The sequence below is a fragment of the Panthera onca genome, chromosome A2 (genome assembly GCF_046562875.1).
Source record: "Panthera onca isolate mPanOnc1 chromosome A2, mPanOnc1 haplotype 2, whole genome shotgun sequence".
Lineage (NCBI taxonomy): Eukaryota > Metazoa > Chordata > Mammalia > Carnivora > Felidae > Panthera > Panthera onca.
Genome location: NC_138340.1, coordinates 156,874,653 through 156,893,910, shown reverse-complemented (window position 1 = coordinate 156,893,910; position 19,258 = coordinate 156,874,653). Strand labels below are relative to the sequence as shown.

General features: G+C 45.5%; 2 protein-coding genes and 1 long non-coding RNA gene across 7 annotated transcripts in view; 1 reads left to right on the top strand and 2 right to left on the bottom strand.

The window, feature by feature from the left end:
- Positions 1-70: 70 nt before the first annotated feature.
- LOC132679654 (uncharacterized) overlaps positions 71-19,258 on the top strand; it is a 47,360-nt gene continuing 28,172 nt past the window's right edge. The window contains exons 1-4 of one of the 2 annotated variants that reach the window (XR_009610259.3): positions 71-352; positions 1,166-1,220; positions 2,579-2,674; positions 12,754-12,874. This is a non-coding gene — a long non-coding RNA (uncharacterized LOC132679654). The remainder of the gene's footprint in view (positions 353-1,165; positions 1,221-2,578; positions 2,675-12,753; positions 12,875-19,258) is intronic. The other variant, XR_009610260.3, reaches the window with a different exon arrangement.
- TMEM139 (transmembrane protein 139) lies at positions 956-4,631 on the bottom strand. 4 transcript variants are annotated; one of them, XM_078438354.2, is made up of 3 exons: positions 3,255-4,631; positions 2,032-2,281; positions 956-1,811 (listed from the first exon to the last, which is right to left on the bottom strand). In XM_078438354.2, exons 2-3 carry the CDS (start codon positions 2,262-2,264, stop codon positions 1,421-1,423), a joined length of 624 nt encoding a protein of 207 aa, XP_078294480.1. In that variant the 5' UTR covers positions 2,265-2,281; positions 3,255-4,631; the 3' UTR covers positions 956-1,420. The 4 variants fall into 4 exon arrangements, 3 of the variants coding, with proteins under 3 accessions (XP_078294480.1, XP_078294477.1, XP_060489358.1); XM_078438351.1 differs by lacking the exon at positions 3,255-4,631 and adding an exon at positions 2,534-2,647; XM_060633375.2 differs by lacking the exon at positions 3,255-4,631 and having other exon boundaries at positions 2,032-2,581.
- On the bottom strand, positions 14,733-19,146 carry GSTK1 (glutathione S-transferase kappa 1). The gene is made up of 8 exons (XM_060633376.3): positions 18,983-19,146; positions 18,416-18,497; positions 18,111-18,239; positions 17,705-17,805; positions 17,498-17,533; positions 15,752-15,868; positions 15,306-15,399; positions 14,733-15,045 (listed from the first exon to the last, which is right to left on the bottom strand). The coding sequence occupies exons 1-8, from the start codon at positions 19,052-19,054 to the stop codon at positions 14,996-14,998; spliced, it is 681 nt and encodes a 226-aa protein (XP_060489359.1). The 5' UTR covers positions 19,055-19,146; the 3' UTR covers positions 14,733-14,995.

Below are 19,258 nucleotides of genomic sequence, written 5' to 3'. Positions count from 1 at the left end.
TCGCCAGTGCGCGCGCAGGCACAGAGCCCTCGCGCTAGAAACGCCGTCCAATGGGGTGAGAGAGCGCTCTTGGCGGAAAGGGAAGGGGCGGGGGAAGGCGAGGAAACACCCCGTCCTACGCGGGAATCCGATTGGTCGTCGGTTCCCGCGGAAATCGCGGATGCCTCTCCGGCGCCTCCCACCCTGTCTCACCCGCCTATTGCAACGTTATTGAGACGGTTTTGGCGGACTTTATGCTTTATTGAAGTTGAACTGTTGGGGCCAGGATAAGGAGGAGATAGAGGGCACTAGGCGTTACACAGATACCACACAGTGGATGAAAGCCTGAGTGGGGAGCGCACCCCTGAGGAAGGTGGGTCAGCGATGGCCGAGCAGCTCCCAGTGGCTAAAACCTACATTACAGCCGAAGCACGATTCCAGAAAATCTAGTGTTCTGTTGGGATCTTAGCGAGCAGGACCCGGGGGTGGGGGTGGGGGTAAAATGCTGCGGTCCGAGTGCAGGGGTGAGGCTTAAGCGGTTAGACACCGTGCATGTGGCTCCAGCGCTTCATAGCAGGTGATTCAAGAGTGACCCTCAGGTACTCCGCCACCCCTGGCAAGCCCCTGTCATCCTTTCTGATCCTTGTCCACTCGTCTTAAAATCGGAAGTCCCTCCCCCGGGGCAGTTTACTCCAGTTTCCCAATGGGGTGGGGACCCTGCCCTGGAGACTGCTCTTTAGCCCCAGGGCAGGAATTGCCCCTTACCTGGAGCAGGGGCTATCACGGCTTTGATTAGCTTTGCTCATCTAGGAGAGAGGGCACACTCCTGGTCACAATCAGCCCACACTGCCCGCAGACACAACTGGTCCACCGCTCTGTCCCTAGGAAGGCTCCCACCTGTCTCCAGCAGTTGCTCAAGATAGAGATTGAGAGATTTGTGGATGACCTTGTATTGAAAATACAGTAGGCTTTGGGATCAGAAGAGTAAACATTTTTATGCTATTTACTAGCAGTGTGCCCCTGTGCAAATTATCAAACTCCTCTGACCCTTGGGATCCTTATTTTTCAAATGAGGGCAGTAATACCTCACAAGGCTGGGAAAGTCTTCTTGTGCTAACAGAGATGAAGCACCCAGAACAGAAGCAACATAGCTGTCACTCAGATGTTTCTTTTCTTCCTTCTCCAGATTCTCTGGGTCACTCCTCTCATACTCGTCTAACTCTGGAAATATCGGATATGGGGTAGGTCACTGAATGTTACTCGAAGACTCCAACAGTGCTATGTACATCTCAGCTGGGAGAGGCTTAGGATAGCCTGACTCCCCTCTGTGTTAAGTTCCCCACGTGGAAACAGAGTTCCTGATACGTGGCAGGCACTGGGAAATGTTGGTCAAATGAATGAATGAGTCTGGCGCAGAGAGGATATATCCTGGCATAGTCTTTTAGGGGGGTGTCCGGTTGTTTTCAAAGAAAACATCATCAGGTTGACCAAAGCTGACATCATAGTCAGGGGGTGGGGTAAGAGGCTCCAGTTTGGGGGGCATCCCCAAGATCTGCAGATCAGGAGCAGTGGACACAGCTCGGGGTCCCCGAAGCCGAAGGCTGATTGGAGCTCTTCCAGGGTTTCCTGAGGTCATAGATCCCTCTGAGCCCACTCGCCTTTCCAGTCTAGCTCTTTCGGGCCCTTCTGGATGGCCAGGCTGTCCTTCCTCAAGTACTGGGGGGATTACAACACTGCTGTAGGGGGGTGGTTGACCCAGCTCTTGGGGGCGGCACTGTGATTCCAACACCACAGCCTCTTCATAGGTTGGCACCTCAAAGGCTTCGTTGTCGCTGAGGGAGGAGAAATAAAATCACTGGTGGCCTCCTGTGTGGAGTCCTTTTCCGCTTTACTGTCTTCTATTGGCAAAAGAACCTTCCACTAACCCCACCCCCCACCCCCTCATTGATACTAGTAACAGGGAAGCAGAGCTATATGCCTGAGAGACTAGAGGGACACCAGGAAAAAGGGGCCATCGTGTATTCCTAGAATTCTGCCCGCCCCTTAACTCACCGTGCATTGCTTGAGGCCCCCGAATTCTCGGTCTGCATTGATCGGAACCCCCATTCCAGAATACAGGCCAGGAGGCAGGCAAACAAGAAGAAGCCACCCAAGGTGAGAAAGAAATAAGCAACAGGGGCGATGTCTGGCTGTATGCCCAGCAAAGCCAGCCCCAGGAGGAAGGAGGCGCAGCACAGGAAGAGAAGCGGCTTCTCCAGTCTCCCCCAAAACTGTCTTGGCACCATGGCCCCTCCCCAGGCTCCTGCAAAAAGACACACAGGTATTGTGTCTAAACTAGCAACTGGCGTCCCGGCCAGGTCAGATTCCGCAGTAACCATATCAGACAACTTTGGGTCTCAGGTTCTTCAGTCTCCAATCAAATAAATGGCCAAAATATAGGACCTTCAGGGTTCCCTTCAGCTTTGTAATTCTCTCTAGGATCAATCAGAGTGCCAGGGTATCAGTGCGTGTGGAGTAGCCAGGAAATAAACCCAGGATCTTTCATGCAACTTACTGTGTAATGGCCCTGCCTTCCTTCCTTCTTCCTTCTTCCTTGCAGTGTCTCTTCCAGCTCTATCTTTCTACACCATCCAAGACCCAGTCCTGGCTGGCCCTGCCTGGGGCTTTGGTGCTCACCAGCATCTGTGGAATCCAGGTAATGAGGCAAACCCTGCCTTTTCTCTATAATTGCTCTGCACTGGACCTCCACCCTACCTCCCCGTCTCCCCACTTAGACCCTGTTGGGGAGAGAAGTTGGGAAGGAGCACCATTACCCTGTCTCACTCCATCTTCCCATTTCCTCTACTCAGCCCGTGCTCTGGTTGGATGGAGAAAATGTACATGGACCCGACAAAGCCACAGGGACACAACTATATGAGAGGGCCTCTTACAAAGGCCTCCATCTATTGGAGGCCCAGATGGAGCCCGGATAACTGGAGGCCCAGATAACTCCTGATCTCTCTATACTCCGCACCTGCCAGGGTACCCCATCCTCTATGGGCCTTAACTCCGTAAGCTCAGATTTCAAACTTCCTGTCTGAAGTTACCACAAGGACTGGGAGGCTGGTGGGGAGAAGCAGCAACACCTGGTTAGCAGCACCCCAAAACCAACCCATCAGGAATTCCCTGAACTCTGCTATCAAGAAGCCAAAGACTCTAGGTAGGGCCCAGACCCCCTTCTTTAACCCTAACTCCAATCCCCCTTCTTGAACCCAACCCCCCCCTACCCTTCTCACCGGTCTTAGAAGTTCCTCTCTCACCTGTCTGGAACGACTCCGCAGAAAGTAGGTTGTAGCCAAGCCGGAGGAGGCGGGGGTGGAGCCCACTGGCTCCACCCACTTTTCTGTTCCAATCCCTCAGTTCCTGGCGTAGGCTTCCTCCTCTTTCTGCTTCCACTTGACCTGCTATTGCCCCACCTTGATTTTTTTTTTTTCTTTTTTGGTTTTTACTCCACCCACCCCGTACCCGTGCCTTAATGAGAGTGCTCCTGTCACCCCCACCCCCACCTCAGTGATCTTTGTACTTAGGACCAGAGTTATATTCAGTTTCCACCTCTGCTCAAAGCACACTGTATTCTGAATAGTTTGTCTTATATTTAGGTAATGTATTTAATGCCTAGGAGCGGAGGCCACAATTTATTTAATCTCTCTAGATCACATAGTGCTTTGCATGGTTTGCTGTGGGCATGGGATGGCGTGTCCTGCTTCAGCTGCTGCCAAAGTACCGTTTCTGTGAACTTGTTTTCTGCAGGCCTGTAAGACATTTTGGTGTATGCTTCTTGGCCCACTTGACTCTTGATTCTTCAAAAGCCACATCCAGGGTGATGCCTACTGTGGAGGCTGCCTCCACAGTGTATCTAGAGCATTCCTTCCTACCCCTGTTTAAGCCTTTAGCTGTTTATTTAGTAATTTTCTGTTTACACACCTTTCTTCCACTGTAAGCTTTTCTTTAAAAATTTTTAAGTTTATTTATTTATTTTGAGAGAGGCAGAGACAGCACAAGTAGGGGAGGAGAAGAGAGAGAGGGAGAGAGGGAGAATCCCAAGCAGGCTGTCAGCGCAGAGCCCAAGGCTAGGCTTGAATTCACGAAACCTCAAGATCATCACCTGAGGCAAAACCAAGGGTCTGACGCTTAACCAACTGAGCCACCCAGGTGCTCCCACTGTGAGCTTTTCAAAGTGAGTGATTAGTTTCAATACTTTCTGAATCCCTGCAACTGACATTGGTTTCTGACACATGTTAGGTGCTCACTAAACAAAGTCGAATGCTCTCATTAGAAGGCTACCATTTTGCCTGGCCTCACCACCCATTGGAGATCCAGGACCCACTCTTTTTTTTTTTGTTGTTGTTAATGCTTATTTATTTTTGAGAGAGACAGAGACAGAGCATGAGCAGGGAAAGGGGAGAGGGGCGGGGGGGACACAGAATCTGAAGCAGGCTCCAGGCTCTGAGCTGTCAGCACAGAGTCCAATGCATGGTTCAAACTCACAAGCCGTGAGTGAGATCATGACCTGAGCCAAAGTTGGACACTTAACTGACTGAGCCACCCAGGAGCCCCAAGGACCCAGTCTTTTAAGGGGAACCCTGACAATAAGTCAAGGTGAGGCAGGTGTTGGGAGGTGTAGAGAGGATGGAGGCACACTTTTTTCTTGAGAAACAGAGCAGGACAGAGGAGGCTGGGTTCCGGGACTTTGGACAAACTGAAAGAAGTAGGAGATAGTGGGGCACAAATCTAATCCCACGGACAGTTGTGGGGCATAGCCAGGGCTGCTGCATCAGAGGATGTATGAAGTGTATGTATGTGTGTGTGAGAGTGAGAGAGAGAGGGAGAGAGGAGGGAAGAAGGATGAAGATGAGGACGAGGGGCCTGGAGTGGAGTGCAGGTGTGTACAATGGTGGGCTATCAATGATGACTCTCCCACAGATAGAGGGAGGGAGAAGATGTAATGGGAAGGCTGTGCTAGTCTAAATGAGCTGTGTCTCTACAGGAAGTGGGAATGGAGAGTGGGAGGGGGGGAGCTGGTTGTTTTGTTTACACCAATTTCCATACTGTTGGTCCCATAAAAGGAAAGTATGTGATCAGAAGGATTTGCATCTGCAGTTAATATATTAATAGAAGGAAATTGGCCAAGAGTCATTGGTATGTGTGATAAGTAAGAGGGCTTTGTTAAGGAGTGAGTCCCTGGACAGGGACATGGCAGGGAGCGTAGGCTGAGAGGCAAGAGAGTCAAAGGGGGAGACTGAATGTCTACAGTTCAGGCTTTTACAGGCTTTGCAGTTGGGAGAATGAGATCTTTGTGCATGAGGCTCTTGGTTACCAGAAGGAGCCTACACTAGAGAGGCTTGCTAGTTAAAAACCGGGTCCACGTCAGAAAGGCTGGATTGTTGGCTGGCTGGCTGGCTGGGCCTTTCAATGTATTCTCTGTTACGTTAATCTACATTAAGTAGATTTCCTAAAAATTCTACTTCTTAAATATAAAATCTTGCAAAAATATTTAAAGACTATAAAGAAAAAACACCCACTATCTCATTATTCTAACATGGCCATTTAAAATTTCTACACATTTCTTCTAGTCTGTCCACACACTGGTTGAAATTAGAGTGTATTCATAATTTTGTATCTTTAAAAAATACTAAACATTATATCATGTATATACTTCACCTTTTGGTACAGTCTTTGTTGTGGTAATTTTTAACAGCCACATAATACTGAATGGATGTACCATAATTTAGCATACCTTTATGTTATGTTACTTGGTAACAATGAGTTTATTTTCTTATTTTTTATTTATTTTTTTTGGTTGTTGTTGTTGATCATCAACTGCTTTAAGAGACAGAAAGGAGATTAATGATTGCCAGGAGCTGAGAGAGAGAGGAATGGGGAGTAACTCCTAACGGATTTCTTCTGAGGGTAATGAAAAGCTTTTAAAATTAGTGTTGCTTGCACAACTCTGCGAATATACTAAAAAAAGACCCACTGAATTTTACACTTCAAAAGGGTGAATTATGCTTCTATAAATCTGTTTTAAAAATGATGCTACAATGGGGCTCCTGGTTGGTTTAGTCAGTTGAGTGTCTAACTCTTGATTTCAGCTCAGGTCATGATCTCAGCGTTCGTGAGTTCGAGCCCCACGTTGGGCTCTGCGCTGACAGCTTGAAGCCTGCTTGGGATTCTCTTTCTGCCCCTCCCCTACTTGCTTGCATGTGCATGCGTACTCTCTCTCAGAATTAAAAAAAAAAAAAAATGCTACAATGAACATCTTCTTACATATAGTTTTACCTTCTTTTTGGATTATTTACTCCGGTTCAATCTAAGAAATGTCATCAAGACAACGTGAAAGAAAGCTTTTGTTGCCTTGAATACATATGGCCAAACTTCTTTCCAAAGGTTTTACTTTTCCTCTTTTCCTTCACCAACTTAGTATGAGTGCTAAGGATACTATTAGTCATTTTGTTTTCTACTTGCCTGCCTCTGCAAATCATCTTGTGAGCAGTTGGATTACCGCTCTAGGCTGGCCCACTGTGCCATTTTGGGGGACGATGGTGAAGAGAAGTGGGAGGTGAGGGAAGGAGGGAGAAGCAGAGATAACTGACAGACTTCCTGTGAATGATAATGGATGTCTACCCGCCCTGTGCTTCTCTGTGTCTCCATATACTTGTGATTTGGTGTTTCTGAATGTGGGTCTGTGTTATACTTATAGCCAACATGTGTGGAGTGTTTTTTGTGTACTACTCACTATGCTGGATGCTTTATACAAATTAATTTAAAATATAGTGTAATAAGAGGTAGTTATAATTATTATATTCATTTTATAGGTGAGGTCAGAAACTTGAGGAAAATATATAGCTAATCAAGGGTGGGGTCAAGATTTGAACCCATAGTCCCAGTGCAGAAACCTGGCTCTTAACCGCCATGTCATCTGACTATAAACACTGTTTTTTGGCCACCTTAATAATGATAATTTAACAAAACACTTATGATATTCTTTTTTTTTTTAAGTTTATTTGTTTATTTTGAGAGAGAGAGAGTGTACAAGTGAGCAGGGGAGGGGCAGAGAGAGAGGGAGAGAGAAAATCCCAAGCAAGCTCCATGCTGACATGGAGCCTGACATGGGGCTCAATCCCATGAACTGTGAGATCATGACATGAGCCGAAACCAAGAGTTGGACACTTAACTGACTGAGACACCAGGCGCCCCCATACTTATGACATTCTGAGATCATTACTCTGGGGTTTCCATGGAGGAGTGGTTAGATGCTATTTTCCTCATTGTTTGGCATCTTAAGAAAAGGTTGACCTTCTGACAGCAAAGGCAGCAAAAGAGATTATGAGAAGATTAAGTAAGGTTATCAACATATAAGGCAAGAATGGAAATTAAGATTTCAGGCTCTGTAGCAGTATATGTTTATCTTTTAGGAGCTAATTAAGAGTGATTACAAAAGATAAGGCTCTTACCTGAATAGCTCTAGAAGCCCAATGTGCGGGTGACTTTTTTTTTTAAAGGGTGTAGGTGGGAATGTGTATGTGTAGAAACAATTTGGTCCGATCTCATTTGATCCTTAATAACAGTCATGTAGGTAAGTCTGATTATCATTTTCATGTTACAGAGGAGGAAACCAGCTCAGAGAAAGTACATGATTTATTTAGTTAGAATCAAACTCAGAATCTTGACCTCCTAACTCAGTTGAAAGTGTTTTTCTCTGTGTTAGCTGCCTTACCCACCGCTCTTTCAAATGTGTAGGGAAGGGGATAAATGATTTAATGTGAATTGTATCAGCATCATTGATATTTCTTGAATGGAAATGCTTCCGATAAATCATAAATTCTCAAGTATGTAAGGATAAATACACGTTATCACTCAGCAACTAGTTGTAATACCACACAAAGCTCACTGGCAATGTGCTGAGTGAATATGAGGTTCAGGCTGTCCCTCTAGCTCAGATATTCAGCACTAAGCCACAAAAGTGATTCTCAAATTTGAGAAGTTGAGTGTAATTGTTGCCCAGTACAAATAATACATTGTGTTTATAAAAGATGTCTGTAGATAGTGGCAAAAATGTCCCACATGAATATGTCCCTAAATAAGAGAAGACAAGAAGGTATCGTGGTTGCGGTTAAGCACATATTTTTGGAGATGGCCAGACCAGGTTTCAAATCTCATTTCTACCAATTACTAACTGTGTGACCTTTGATAAGCTATTTAACCTTTTTTCATGCATAAAAGTAACTAGAGTTAAATATTAGTTAACTTGTTTTCTTTTTAAATAAGATTGGTCTACAGTAAAATGCACAAATTTTCAGTGGGCAATTCCATAAGTTTTGATAAAGACTTATACTTGTGGAACCCAAATTCCAATCAAGATACAAAACACTACTATCATCCAAAGTTCCCTGCAAGCCCCCTTCAGTCAACCCCATAGGCAACCACTGTTTTGCTTTTTTTTCCCATCTACTATATTCTTAAAAATGGTTTCTGTTTTATGGAACAACAATTTATTGAACCATAAACATTTAATTATCTGATAACCAGCTGGTTTGTTTCCAGGATTTTGCAATTCATATATTTCTTTTTTTTTTTTTAATTTTATTTTAAGTAGGCTCCACATGCAATGTGTCTCAAGACCTGAGATCAAGTCACATGCTCTATCAAGACTGAGCCAGCCAGTTGCCCTCACATATTCCTATACGTGTTTTTATTCATATGTGTGATTCAGAAAAAATCCTGAAAGTGAAGTTTCTAATAAATACCACCATGTGCTCTCGAAAGGAGTTGCAAATATTCATACTCCTACTCACATTGCAGGGTTACCTATTGGCCCACACCCTGATCAACAGTGAGTTATCAAACTTGGGTTCAATAAATTTTTACTGTTCACTTGCTACACAGGACACTCCAAGGCATATTCAGTAGATCTGACAGGAATATCACTCTCAAAGAGCTTACTGTCCCTAAGGGGAAAGGCGTGTACATGACTAACCGTAGGGTAGGATACAAAGAGACAAGGTACAAAGTGCTGCTGAGAGCAGAAACTTGGTGCTGACAAGGGTGGGGATCAGGAATACATCACGGATATAAAGGGGGTTTGTTTACACTCCTTTTTAAAAAAAATGTTTATTATCTTGAGAGAGAGAGAGAGAGAGTGTGTGTGTGCGCGCATGTGTGCACTTGTGAGCAGGGGAGGGGCAGAGAGAGAGGGAGAGAGTCCCAAGGAGGCTCCACACTGTCGGAGCAGAGCCCAACTCTGGGATTGATCCTGAGAACTGTGAGATCATGACCTGAGCCTAAATCAAGAGTCTGATGCTTAACCGCTGAGCCACCCAGGTGCCCCTACACTCTCTTTATGTCCATCTCATCATTATGCGTGGAGTAGACAATAAATGCTTGTATCGTTTGTTGGTAGTAAATATTTACTGATTTAGTGATTCATGATCTTTGGATCCCCTGATCCTCCCTCAATTGTCTCCCCCTCTTTTCCAGTCTTTTTTGGTCTGGCATCAGCTAGCGCCAGCCATACCCTTGAACATGGGCTTGGCGGAAGAGGGAATTAGTCTGATCCAAGCCAGGGGTTTCAGTTTTCCCGTTTGTGAACACATTGAAGGAACTCTCTGGGATTAAGGTAACGGGATGAGTGAGGAACAGCATCCAGTTGGCTTCCCTGCCGCCAATTCCCTGGGGTACAAGTGGCTACTTCTTTCTGCTTTCACTTCTGCTTATACCTGGGAATCGTAGTCAAATGAAGGACTAGGCTTCCTCTGAGAAGGAGAATGATAAATAATGGGCCCCAAGTCCCTGTCTTCCAGTTGGACTCCTACTTTCTCCATGCACTTACCCGGCAGCATCATTTTCTGGAATCCCTGTTCACCTTTTCTACTTCGAGACTTCCCCCATCTCCTCTGTGACCTTGTTATCTCCTTCTTTTGCCACCTCCCATCTCTTTTTCCCTTCTCTCACTTTCTCCTCTTTTCTTTGGTCCATTTGTTTGGTAAGAATTTACTCAGCATGTATCATGTGCTCACAGGAACAGCTACATACAGTACATAGTTTGTTGGGTCCAGTGCAAACTGAAAATGCAGGGCCGCTTGCTCCAAATTATGAAGGATTGCAAGACAGTGCTGGCAGAGCATCAAACCAGTCATGGGGCCCTGTGTGAGTGCACAGGATGCAAGTCCTTGAGGCTGACCTTGTGTGCACAGTACTATGGGGATATGTGAAAATGTGTAATATCACAGAATTTAAATTTCAGTACATTTTTTTTAAGTTTATTTATTTACTTTGAGAGAGAGAGAGAAAGAAAGAGAGACCTTGCAAGCAGGGGAGGGGCAGAGAGAGAGAGAGGGAGAGAGGAAGAATCCCAAGCATGCTGTCCTATGCTGTCAGCATGGAGCCTGATGTGGGGCTCAATCTCATGAACCGTGAGATCATGACCTGAGCCAAACCCAAGAATTGGATGCTTAACTGACTGAGCCACCCAGGCACCTCCCCCGCTTTTTTAAAGTAATTTCTACACCCTATGTGGGGCTTGAACTGATGGCCCTGAGATCAAGAGTCATAAGCTCCACTGACTGAGCCAGCCAGGTGCCCCTCAGTACACTTTCAAGACATTATTATGGAAATAATCCCAACACACATAAATGAGGAAAGAATAGTATAATGAACTCTTCATGTACCCATCACTCAGCTCCAATAATCGTCTCATCTATTTTTTCCACCTCCCCCACTTTTTTCATTTGGGGGGGAGGGGCAAAAGGACAGAGAGAGACAGAGGGAGGGAGGGAGGGAGAGAGGGAGAATCTTAAGCAGGCTCCACACTTGCACTGAGTCTAACACTGGGGCTTGATCCCACAACCCTGGGATCATGACCTGAGCAGAAATCAAGAGCTGGATGCTCAACCAGCTGAACCACCCAGGCGCCCCACCTCCCCAACTTTTTAAAAGGCAGCACATCACCTCTACCCTAAATGTTTCAGAATGCAATTCCAATTGATGAGAACTTACTCGTGCCTGCCACCCTGCCATTATCACACTTAATTCCTTAGTATCATCTAATATCCAGTCTCTGTTACTTTCTCTCAGTTGTCTTAAAATGTACATTCTTTTAAAATATACTATTAAGAACAATATTGACATTTCAAAAACAGTCAATCCAGTTAGAAAATGGGCAAAAGGCACGAACAGAAATTTCACTGGAGAGGATGTACAGATGGCAAAGCGTACACAAAAAGATGTTCATGAGCCCTTAGGGAAATGCAGATTAAAATTACAGTGAGCTATCACTACACATCTATCAGAATGGCTAAAATAAAAAATAGCAGTAACACCAAATGCTGGTGAGGATGCAGAGAAACTGGATCACTCGTGCATTTCTAGTGGCATGGCCACTTAGGAAAAGTATAGCAGTTTCTTATAAAACTAAACATGCACTTATATGACTCAGCAACTGTACTCCTGGGCATTTACCCCAGAAAAACAAAAATTTGTGTGCACACAAAAACCTGTACAAGAATATTCATACCAGGTCTATTTGTAATAGCCCCAAACTGGAAACAACCTAAGTGTCCTTCAACAGGTTAAACAAATTGGCACATCCATACCCGAACTACTACTCAGCAATAAAAAGAACCAGAGACACGCAACACCTTGTGTGGATCTGAAGGGAATATGCTGAGTGAAAATAAGCCAATCTGATTCCATTTATATGGCACTCTTGAAGTGACAAAACTATACGAAGAACAGATTGGTCATTGGTAGGGCTTAGAGAAGTGGGGAGGGCAGGTGGCGCTAGCTATAAAAGGGGGAGCATGAGGATCCCTTATGCTCAAAATATTTCATATCTTGTGATGGTGGTCACATGCACAATAAAATAATACAGAACTAAATATACACAAATGAGTGCACGAAAAACCGATGAAATCTGAATAGGGTTGATGGATCGCGTCAATGTCAATGTTCTGTTTGTGTCACTATACTATAGCTGTGCAAGATGTTACCATTGGGGAAACTGGATGAAGGGTATATTGAATCACTGACTTATGGCTGACATTCATGTGTTAAAAAATACAAACATTTCTGGGTACACACAAAAAAACCAGAGAGTACAAATGGAAATGAAAAAGGGGAGACTCTTCACTTGATAGCTTGCTGGGTTTTTTTTTGTTTTGTTTTACCACATGAATGTGATACTTTTTGTTGTTTGTTAACACTTGTGTTTCGAGTCTGTCAAAAAATACCATTCTAGAAGTTCTACCTAAGTTTGTTTTAGAAGTATAATGTTATTTTGGTAAGCCTGGAATTTGAACTCCAGTGCAAGATAGTGGTTCAGTATTCTAAGTATTGACATAACTATGAATTTTATATTACACTACAACTATTGATCAGAAGGGGAGGAGAGGAAGGAACTAAGTATGAAGCTTTTGGATTAGAAGAGTGTTCCTTTATTTTAAAAATACAGCTGCATTTGGGGGCTTTCCCCTTTCTCACTGTGATGGTTAATTTCATGTGTCAACTTGACTGAGCTAAGGGATGCCCAGAGAGCTGATAAAACAATACTTCTGGGTGTGCCTGTGAGGGTGCTTCTAGAAGAGATTAGCATTTGAATCGGTAGACTGAGTAAAGGTGGCCCTCACCAGTGTGGGTGGGCATCATCCAGTTTATTGAGGGCCTGAATGGCACAAAAAAGCAAAGGGCAAACTTGTTCTTTCTGTTTGAACTGAGACATGCATGTTCTGTTGCCCTCAGACACAGGTGCTGCTGGTTCTCAGGCTTTGGATTCTGGATTAGAACTGCACCACCAGCCCGCTTTCCCAGGCCTCCAGCTTGCAGATGGCAGATGGTGGAACTTCTTAGCCTCCATAGTCATGTAAGCCAACCCCTGATAATAGATCTCTTTTATATACATGGGTAAATACCCTATTGTTTCTGGGTTTTTTGTTTTTTTTTTATGTTTTTAAAAATTTTATTATTTTTTAAAATTTACATCCAAGTTAGTTAGCATATAATGCAACAATGATTTCAAGGGTAGTACTGTTTCTGTTTCTTTGGAGAACCCTAATACACTTGTTTTGGATTCTATTTGGCAGAAGTTCAGACATTATAATCCAGAGCGTGTTTGTAAGGTTTAGTCTAGAAATTGTCTCATTCCTCCAGAGAAGATTACATTTACTATTGGATTAGGAAAATAGGATGTTAGACCTTTGAAGGAAGACTGGGCAGACCTGGGAAATGCCTGCGTCTACAGTAAGAGATTAGTTCACATTAGCCTGGGATAAAATTTGGGATTAAGTTAAGCAACTGATAATGTTTCAAAAACAATGGGAAGGATGCACAATTGTAGCCAAATGTGAATCCAGAAGTTCTTGTATTTTTTCATTAAATATATACATTTTTGTTTGCCAGAAAAGATGATCATTTCAAAAAGTCTACAAATGAAATGGAAACATCTTGGCATATTTTATTCCAGGATTAATAAATTGATTTCCTCTGTAATATTTTTTTATAAGTCAACATGTAATTGAGATCATAGCATGTAGTTTAATCTTTTTTTTCCAATTAATAATATATCCCAAGAATTTCCAGCATTAAAATTCTTTACAAGTGTAGTTTTTGATAGTTATGAAACATTACATCCTGGATGTACCATAACTATTCAAGCATCTGCCTATTGTTAGATATTTAAGGTACTTGATACCACAAACAATGCTGAGATCAGCACCTTTATTCATAAAACTTTGTCTCCACTACTGTCCTCTCAGCATAGATGAGAACTTCTATATACTTGAATATATAACATAAATACATGAGACGTAACATTTTAATTTGCTCTTAGGTTTCTTACTATTGGACATTTCCCCGTATTTTAAATTAATATTAGATGTACATGTCACGATATCTCTTTTGAAAGATGGAGTGTGTACTTGGAAATGTACTTCTGGTTAGTTAGCAGCTAAGCCTAGTAAGGATAACTTGAAATCCAAGAGTATGCTGGAATAATGGAAAAGGGGAGAGGAGGAAAACAGAAAATGATGGGGAATAAAAGGGGCAAATGAGCTTGGAGATTAGAAAGAGCCAGAGGGAGGGAACAAGGCATCCCCTCTTAAAGCCTCTCAACCTTTGAGCCATCAAAAACTCCACACCTGGTTTCCAACAGATGCCTAAGTGTGGTTTCAGCTTTGAATAAAGAGTATTCTCAAAGAAGTCCAAAGATTGTTGAAACACAGGGTATTCTGATTATTGCATAGCTGGCACAGAGCCGGGCCTTTGGATAAATAACTGAGTGGGAAAACTATACGTTTGTATGGGAAGGAACAGGGGTTCCAGGGAGAGAGGCCCTGGGATTTTCTCGAAATCTGCTTTGTGGGTGAGGGAACTCTGTGGGATGAGCACCTTGCCCAGGCCATGGCAACTCCAGCCTGTCTCCCTGTGCTGCCTTGCCCTTGTTCTGCTGGTCAGTGTAGCTGGAGCTGTTCAAATATCTGGGTAGAAGCTCAGCCATGCTCTGGCTCCCTCTCAGGCACCATGACTGGTTAGAAGGCAGTAGGTACCAAACTGGTTATTTAGTTTTCGGTCCCTGAAGAGGGATGGTTTCCTGCTCCTTCCACACAAGCTGCCCTGAGGGCAGCAGTGGGGCTGGCAGTACAGAAAAAGCTGTTTAGAAACACTCAGAGTGGACAGAATATGACAGTAGGAAGAACACACAAACACCAGACAGGACACAGAAATATTCTGCCTGATGATGTTAGGTTTATTCTGAGAGAAAGTAGAGTTTGGGGCTCTTGAAAGGCACTTGTGAGGCACGCAAGTAAAAGCAGTCATGAGACTAAGGTAGATGATGTAACACGCAGTCCCCCTCCCCGGCATCCCCAGGGCCACAGAGGAACCGCTGTCAGACAGGAAAACCAGAATGCTAGTGTCACACAGTGGAAGAAGCGTAAGCAGATTATCTACTTTTTTACTCCAGTAGTTTTGCTTCCCTTGGCCATCCTTAAATTTTGGCATTTATGGCTGGAGGCACAGGGCCCATCCATTTCTCTCCTAGATGGAGAAAATCACATATGTTAGAGGCTGGCCCCACAAGCCTCAGGGGTTTTCTAAGGAGACCTCTGCTTGGCTTCCTTCTTTTCTGTGGGGGTGAAGGTGGCCTCTCCCCATTCAACTTTGAGGACCCCTGTGTATGAGGCTTCATTGTTGGAAATGCATAGAATATGTTTTGCTCTGCATCTGTCATTCTGGTCCACTGATATAATGGGGTGGGGCTGGGGTCAAGGGCAGCTCACCACGAACCTGTAACTTACCCAGCAGGTGTGCCAGCAACTCCATCCGGTCAGAGCCAAACAGCATGTGGGTTTGGCCATCCAGATGGGCCACGGTGACAGGCAGCCCAAAGGCCTGGAGAAAGCAGTGATGGAGCAGGTGTTTATTAGGCTGGGGTCAAAGGCTAAGAGTCAATACTTGTCTGAGGTCATAGAAGCAAAGTAGCCAAAGATGTGATTGCTAAGAAGTTCCTTGGCTCTAAGGAGTTTTCTGGTTTTAACTCTCAGATGTTGTCTTTCTTCTTGCCATCCAGCTCCCTCCCTTTTTCTCCATGGACTATGGGTTGGGAAGGGAGAGGATGAGGGTTGACTGGGAGCTGGGAGGACTCATGCTGGGAGCAACTTCTGGGACAGGTGCATGGGGACCCAGCAGATTCTCATCCTGTCTCCAGCACTGGGGCTGGGGACCCACATCAGGAGTTGCTCACCCCGTATTTGCAGGCTGCGTTGGTGGTATCCCTGAGCTCGTTCTTCACCTTTGGTGTTGAGATCTTTTCCAGAAGTCCCTGGGCTTGTTCTGTAGACATGCCAGCTTTCTCTGCAGCCTGAGGGCATGTGGTAGGGAACACAACTGTGTCTGAATTAGTGGGACCAGAAAATTCTGGTCTTTTTATTTTCTGCTCCCATCTTCATGGTAAGGCCTTTGTCCACCCACAAGTGGAGGTCTAGCTTTGCTAAGAGGGGCAAAATCTTGAGACTGGTGGAAAGAACAGGTGGCAGAGTCATAGCTGTAGAAATTTAAAGCCAGGGGGCATCTTAGAAACCAGTGAAGGGACTGTTATCCAGAAGTAGTCCATGACTTGGTTGGCATTAAAGAGCTTGTTAGTGGCAGAGCCAATGCTAGAATCCAGGTCCCCTGACAGTAAGTCTGGGCTTTTGCCTTCTTATTTCTCAGAATTCTTGAATATCTTGTGCTCTTCTGACTCAAGGGCTAGGCTACAAATTCTCATGGAATTTCTGGAGGACTTCTGAGCAGAGCACAGGGATACAGCTTCCTGCATGGCTAACAATAACAAAGGCTTCAGTATGGGGTTTGTTGGTATCGTTTGGGATTAGGGGTTCTTAACTTTGGCTGCACGTTAGAATCTCCCGAGGGAGCTTTTAAAAAATCCCATTCACAAATCACCCCCTGGAACAATTACATCAGAACTTTTGGTAGGCAGTGTCCAGGTGCTCTAGGGGACTTAAATATACAGCTGAGGATGAGAACCACTGCTGCTTGACCTCCTCAACCTGGAGGAGGAAACACAAAGTTATGCAGTGTATTCTAACGTGACACTATCTTTCTCGTACTTGTCTACATGAGAGAATTGTGTCCCAGACCAAATGTTCAACAACAGGGGAATGGTTAAGTAAACAAAATGCTTAAAAAACAAAAAAACAAAATTGCCCACTAAATGCAATGCTACGTAGAAACTAAGAATGGTACTTTCAAAGAGTTTATGATGGCATGGGAAAGGATTGTTCATAAGTGGAAAGGCAAGCCTGGGCATATACTCTGCAGGAATAAAAACAGTGGAGGAATATATTGGCCATTCTTTGTATGTGTACTTTTGGTGATTTGCCATCTTATGTATTAAATCTGAATATGCTTCGACTATCATTTTGTAAACTGCAGGGAAATTATTATTTTGAATTTCCCGATTTAATTCCAATGAAAAACTTAAGTTTTTATATACCTCATCGATGGCTGGCACACATTCCAATGTTTTGAGCTATTTCTATTTGTTTTCACTCTGGCTTTTGTATAATTCTGGCTTGAGCCGGTTATCTCTTTTAGTCTCTTTAAAGTCTGTCTGTAAAGTCTCCTGCTTTCTACTCTGGCTATGTTGGTGTGGTCTGTGTTGGAGTCTCTGGGGCCAAGATTGCCAATGCTTCATCCCTCCCCATCTGGGGATGCCACCATTTAACAGCTCTCTCCCACTGACTCCTTCATGAGATAAATTCTACCCATGCAGAAGTTTGCACTTCCCCTTTCAACCATGAGATAATCTTCTGTGTGTCCTCCTAGTTCCAACCTTTCAGTAATTTGGCTTCCCAAACACAGACCTGCTTTCTCCCCTAATAACTATGACCTCTTGCACTGAATATGAAATCTGTGCCCTCTCTGCCCCTAAACACCAATTGTTCTCAGCTTTGCTATGAGAGGAGTGGGGACAAGCCAGGATACTCACAGCCAGGATGCTCTTGGGCTCCGAGATGTCTTCATCCTGAGAAGAAGAGAACACTCAGCAGGAAGGAGGTGGAGAGGGTGGAGATGGGGGACAAGTAGGCCAGTGAACAAGAGGGAAAGGCAGGACCAGGATGCTGGAAATGGTTCTGGGGAGGGTCAGAACACCATCCAGGGTCTCCCAAGCAGGTTCCCAGAGTTCTGTCCTCACTCGTGACCAGACGCGCATCCATAGTTCTCTGGACACTTTCTCCAGCATCTTTGGGTGCTCCAGGTTCACAGCGGTGAGGAATCGCATGGCTGATAAACTTCCTGCAGGGCAGAGGTACTCAGAGGTGGGCTCTCCTGGCTTGTTTCTGATGAAGGACCAGCTCTTTCATGCTTCTGACATCCCCAGAGCTCAGTTGCCCTCAGCCTCCCACCCAAATTTCTCATAGCCAATTTGACCTGCTCTTTCTCCCCTTCTGTCCCCATAAGCTTCTGCTGACTCAACTCTGACCTGCGTTTCCCCCAGGTTTGTTTCAGTTTCATGTGGTTGCCAGCCCTTACTTCCTGCCACTAGTTTCCAAATGCGCTGCCTTTCACTAGATACCCCTTCTGTATCCCACTGTCTTCACCTTTTTCAAGGATCACAGAGAAGAAATCCTTGGGGAGCTGGATGGGAACCTGGATATGCTGTCCCAGGAGCCTGATGTCATTTTGCAGGTATTGGGCTTTGCGGGGAAGCAGAGCTGGCGGCTGGTTTCCTGCAAATGGCAATTTGGGGACATTGGTGAGAGACCACGTGAGGGTCCCAGGCTTGGGGGCCGGCTACCTGGGTTTTGACCAGAGGGCAGATTACGAGCTACAGGTGCCAATGTAAAGACCCAATTGAAGCCATCCCTCCCTCAAATCGCGGTCCCAAAGGCGACCGCCTTCACACCGCTGTCTTTCATGATCGCTGCAATGAGGCTCGGGCGCAACTGCAGGTTGATGTTCCAGAGCTTCTTATATCGGCACAGGACCTGCAGAGACAGAGATGGGGAGCCACTGTGTCAGATGGAGAGAGTGAAGATGGCTAAGCGCAGAGTAGGGGTTCTGTGGATACCCTAAATTTCATTGCTAGAAATCGATCCCATGAACTTTGCTCCGTCCCAAGAAATCGATCGCAGGATCTTTCTGTGGACGGCTTCCATACTTTTCACTCTCAGCCCCCCAAAAGTGGTGGCAGTGCCATGGAATTCTCTTTGATACTTTGGAGTTACCCGTCTTCTTCCAAACCGCCGTGGGAAACCACTGCCTTAGAATATAAAGGCTCGACCTGGACCCAGCGACCGTATCCCGTTTAAAAACACAAAGTGACCTTCAGCGCTTCACCTCTCTATCGCGTGTCCTAAACCCCGTCCGGCAGCGCCAGGCCTTTCACGAGACTTCGGTCCCCGCGCCCCGCTCCCGCCCTTGCCTCCGCCCTTGCCCTCCAAGCCCCGGCCGAGGGGGCTCCCAGAGTCACCTCGAAGCCCAACCAGGAGTAGGGGGACAGCACATCGTAGAAGAGCTCCAGAGTGCGCGGCGCGGGCGTCATGTTGCAGCAGCCGAGGTCCTCTCTGGCGCGCCGAGCTCGCGTAGGGATTCCAGGCGTGCTATGGCAGACCCGCCCTCCGCCCTCCGCCCTCCGCCCTCCGCCCTCCGCCCGCCGCCGCGCAGCCGCGCGAGGAAGACAGCCCTGGGCCAAGTCTGGCCGAAGGTCGTGTGGGCGGGGCCGTCTGGCGGGAGCGGGTGGGCACCG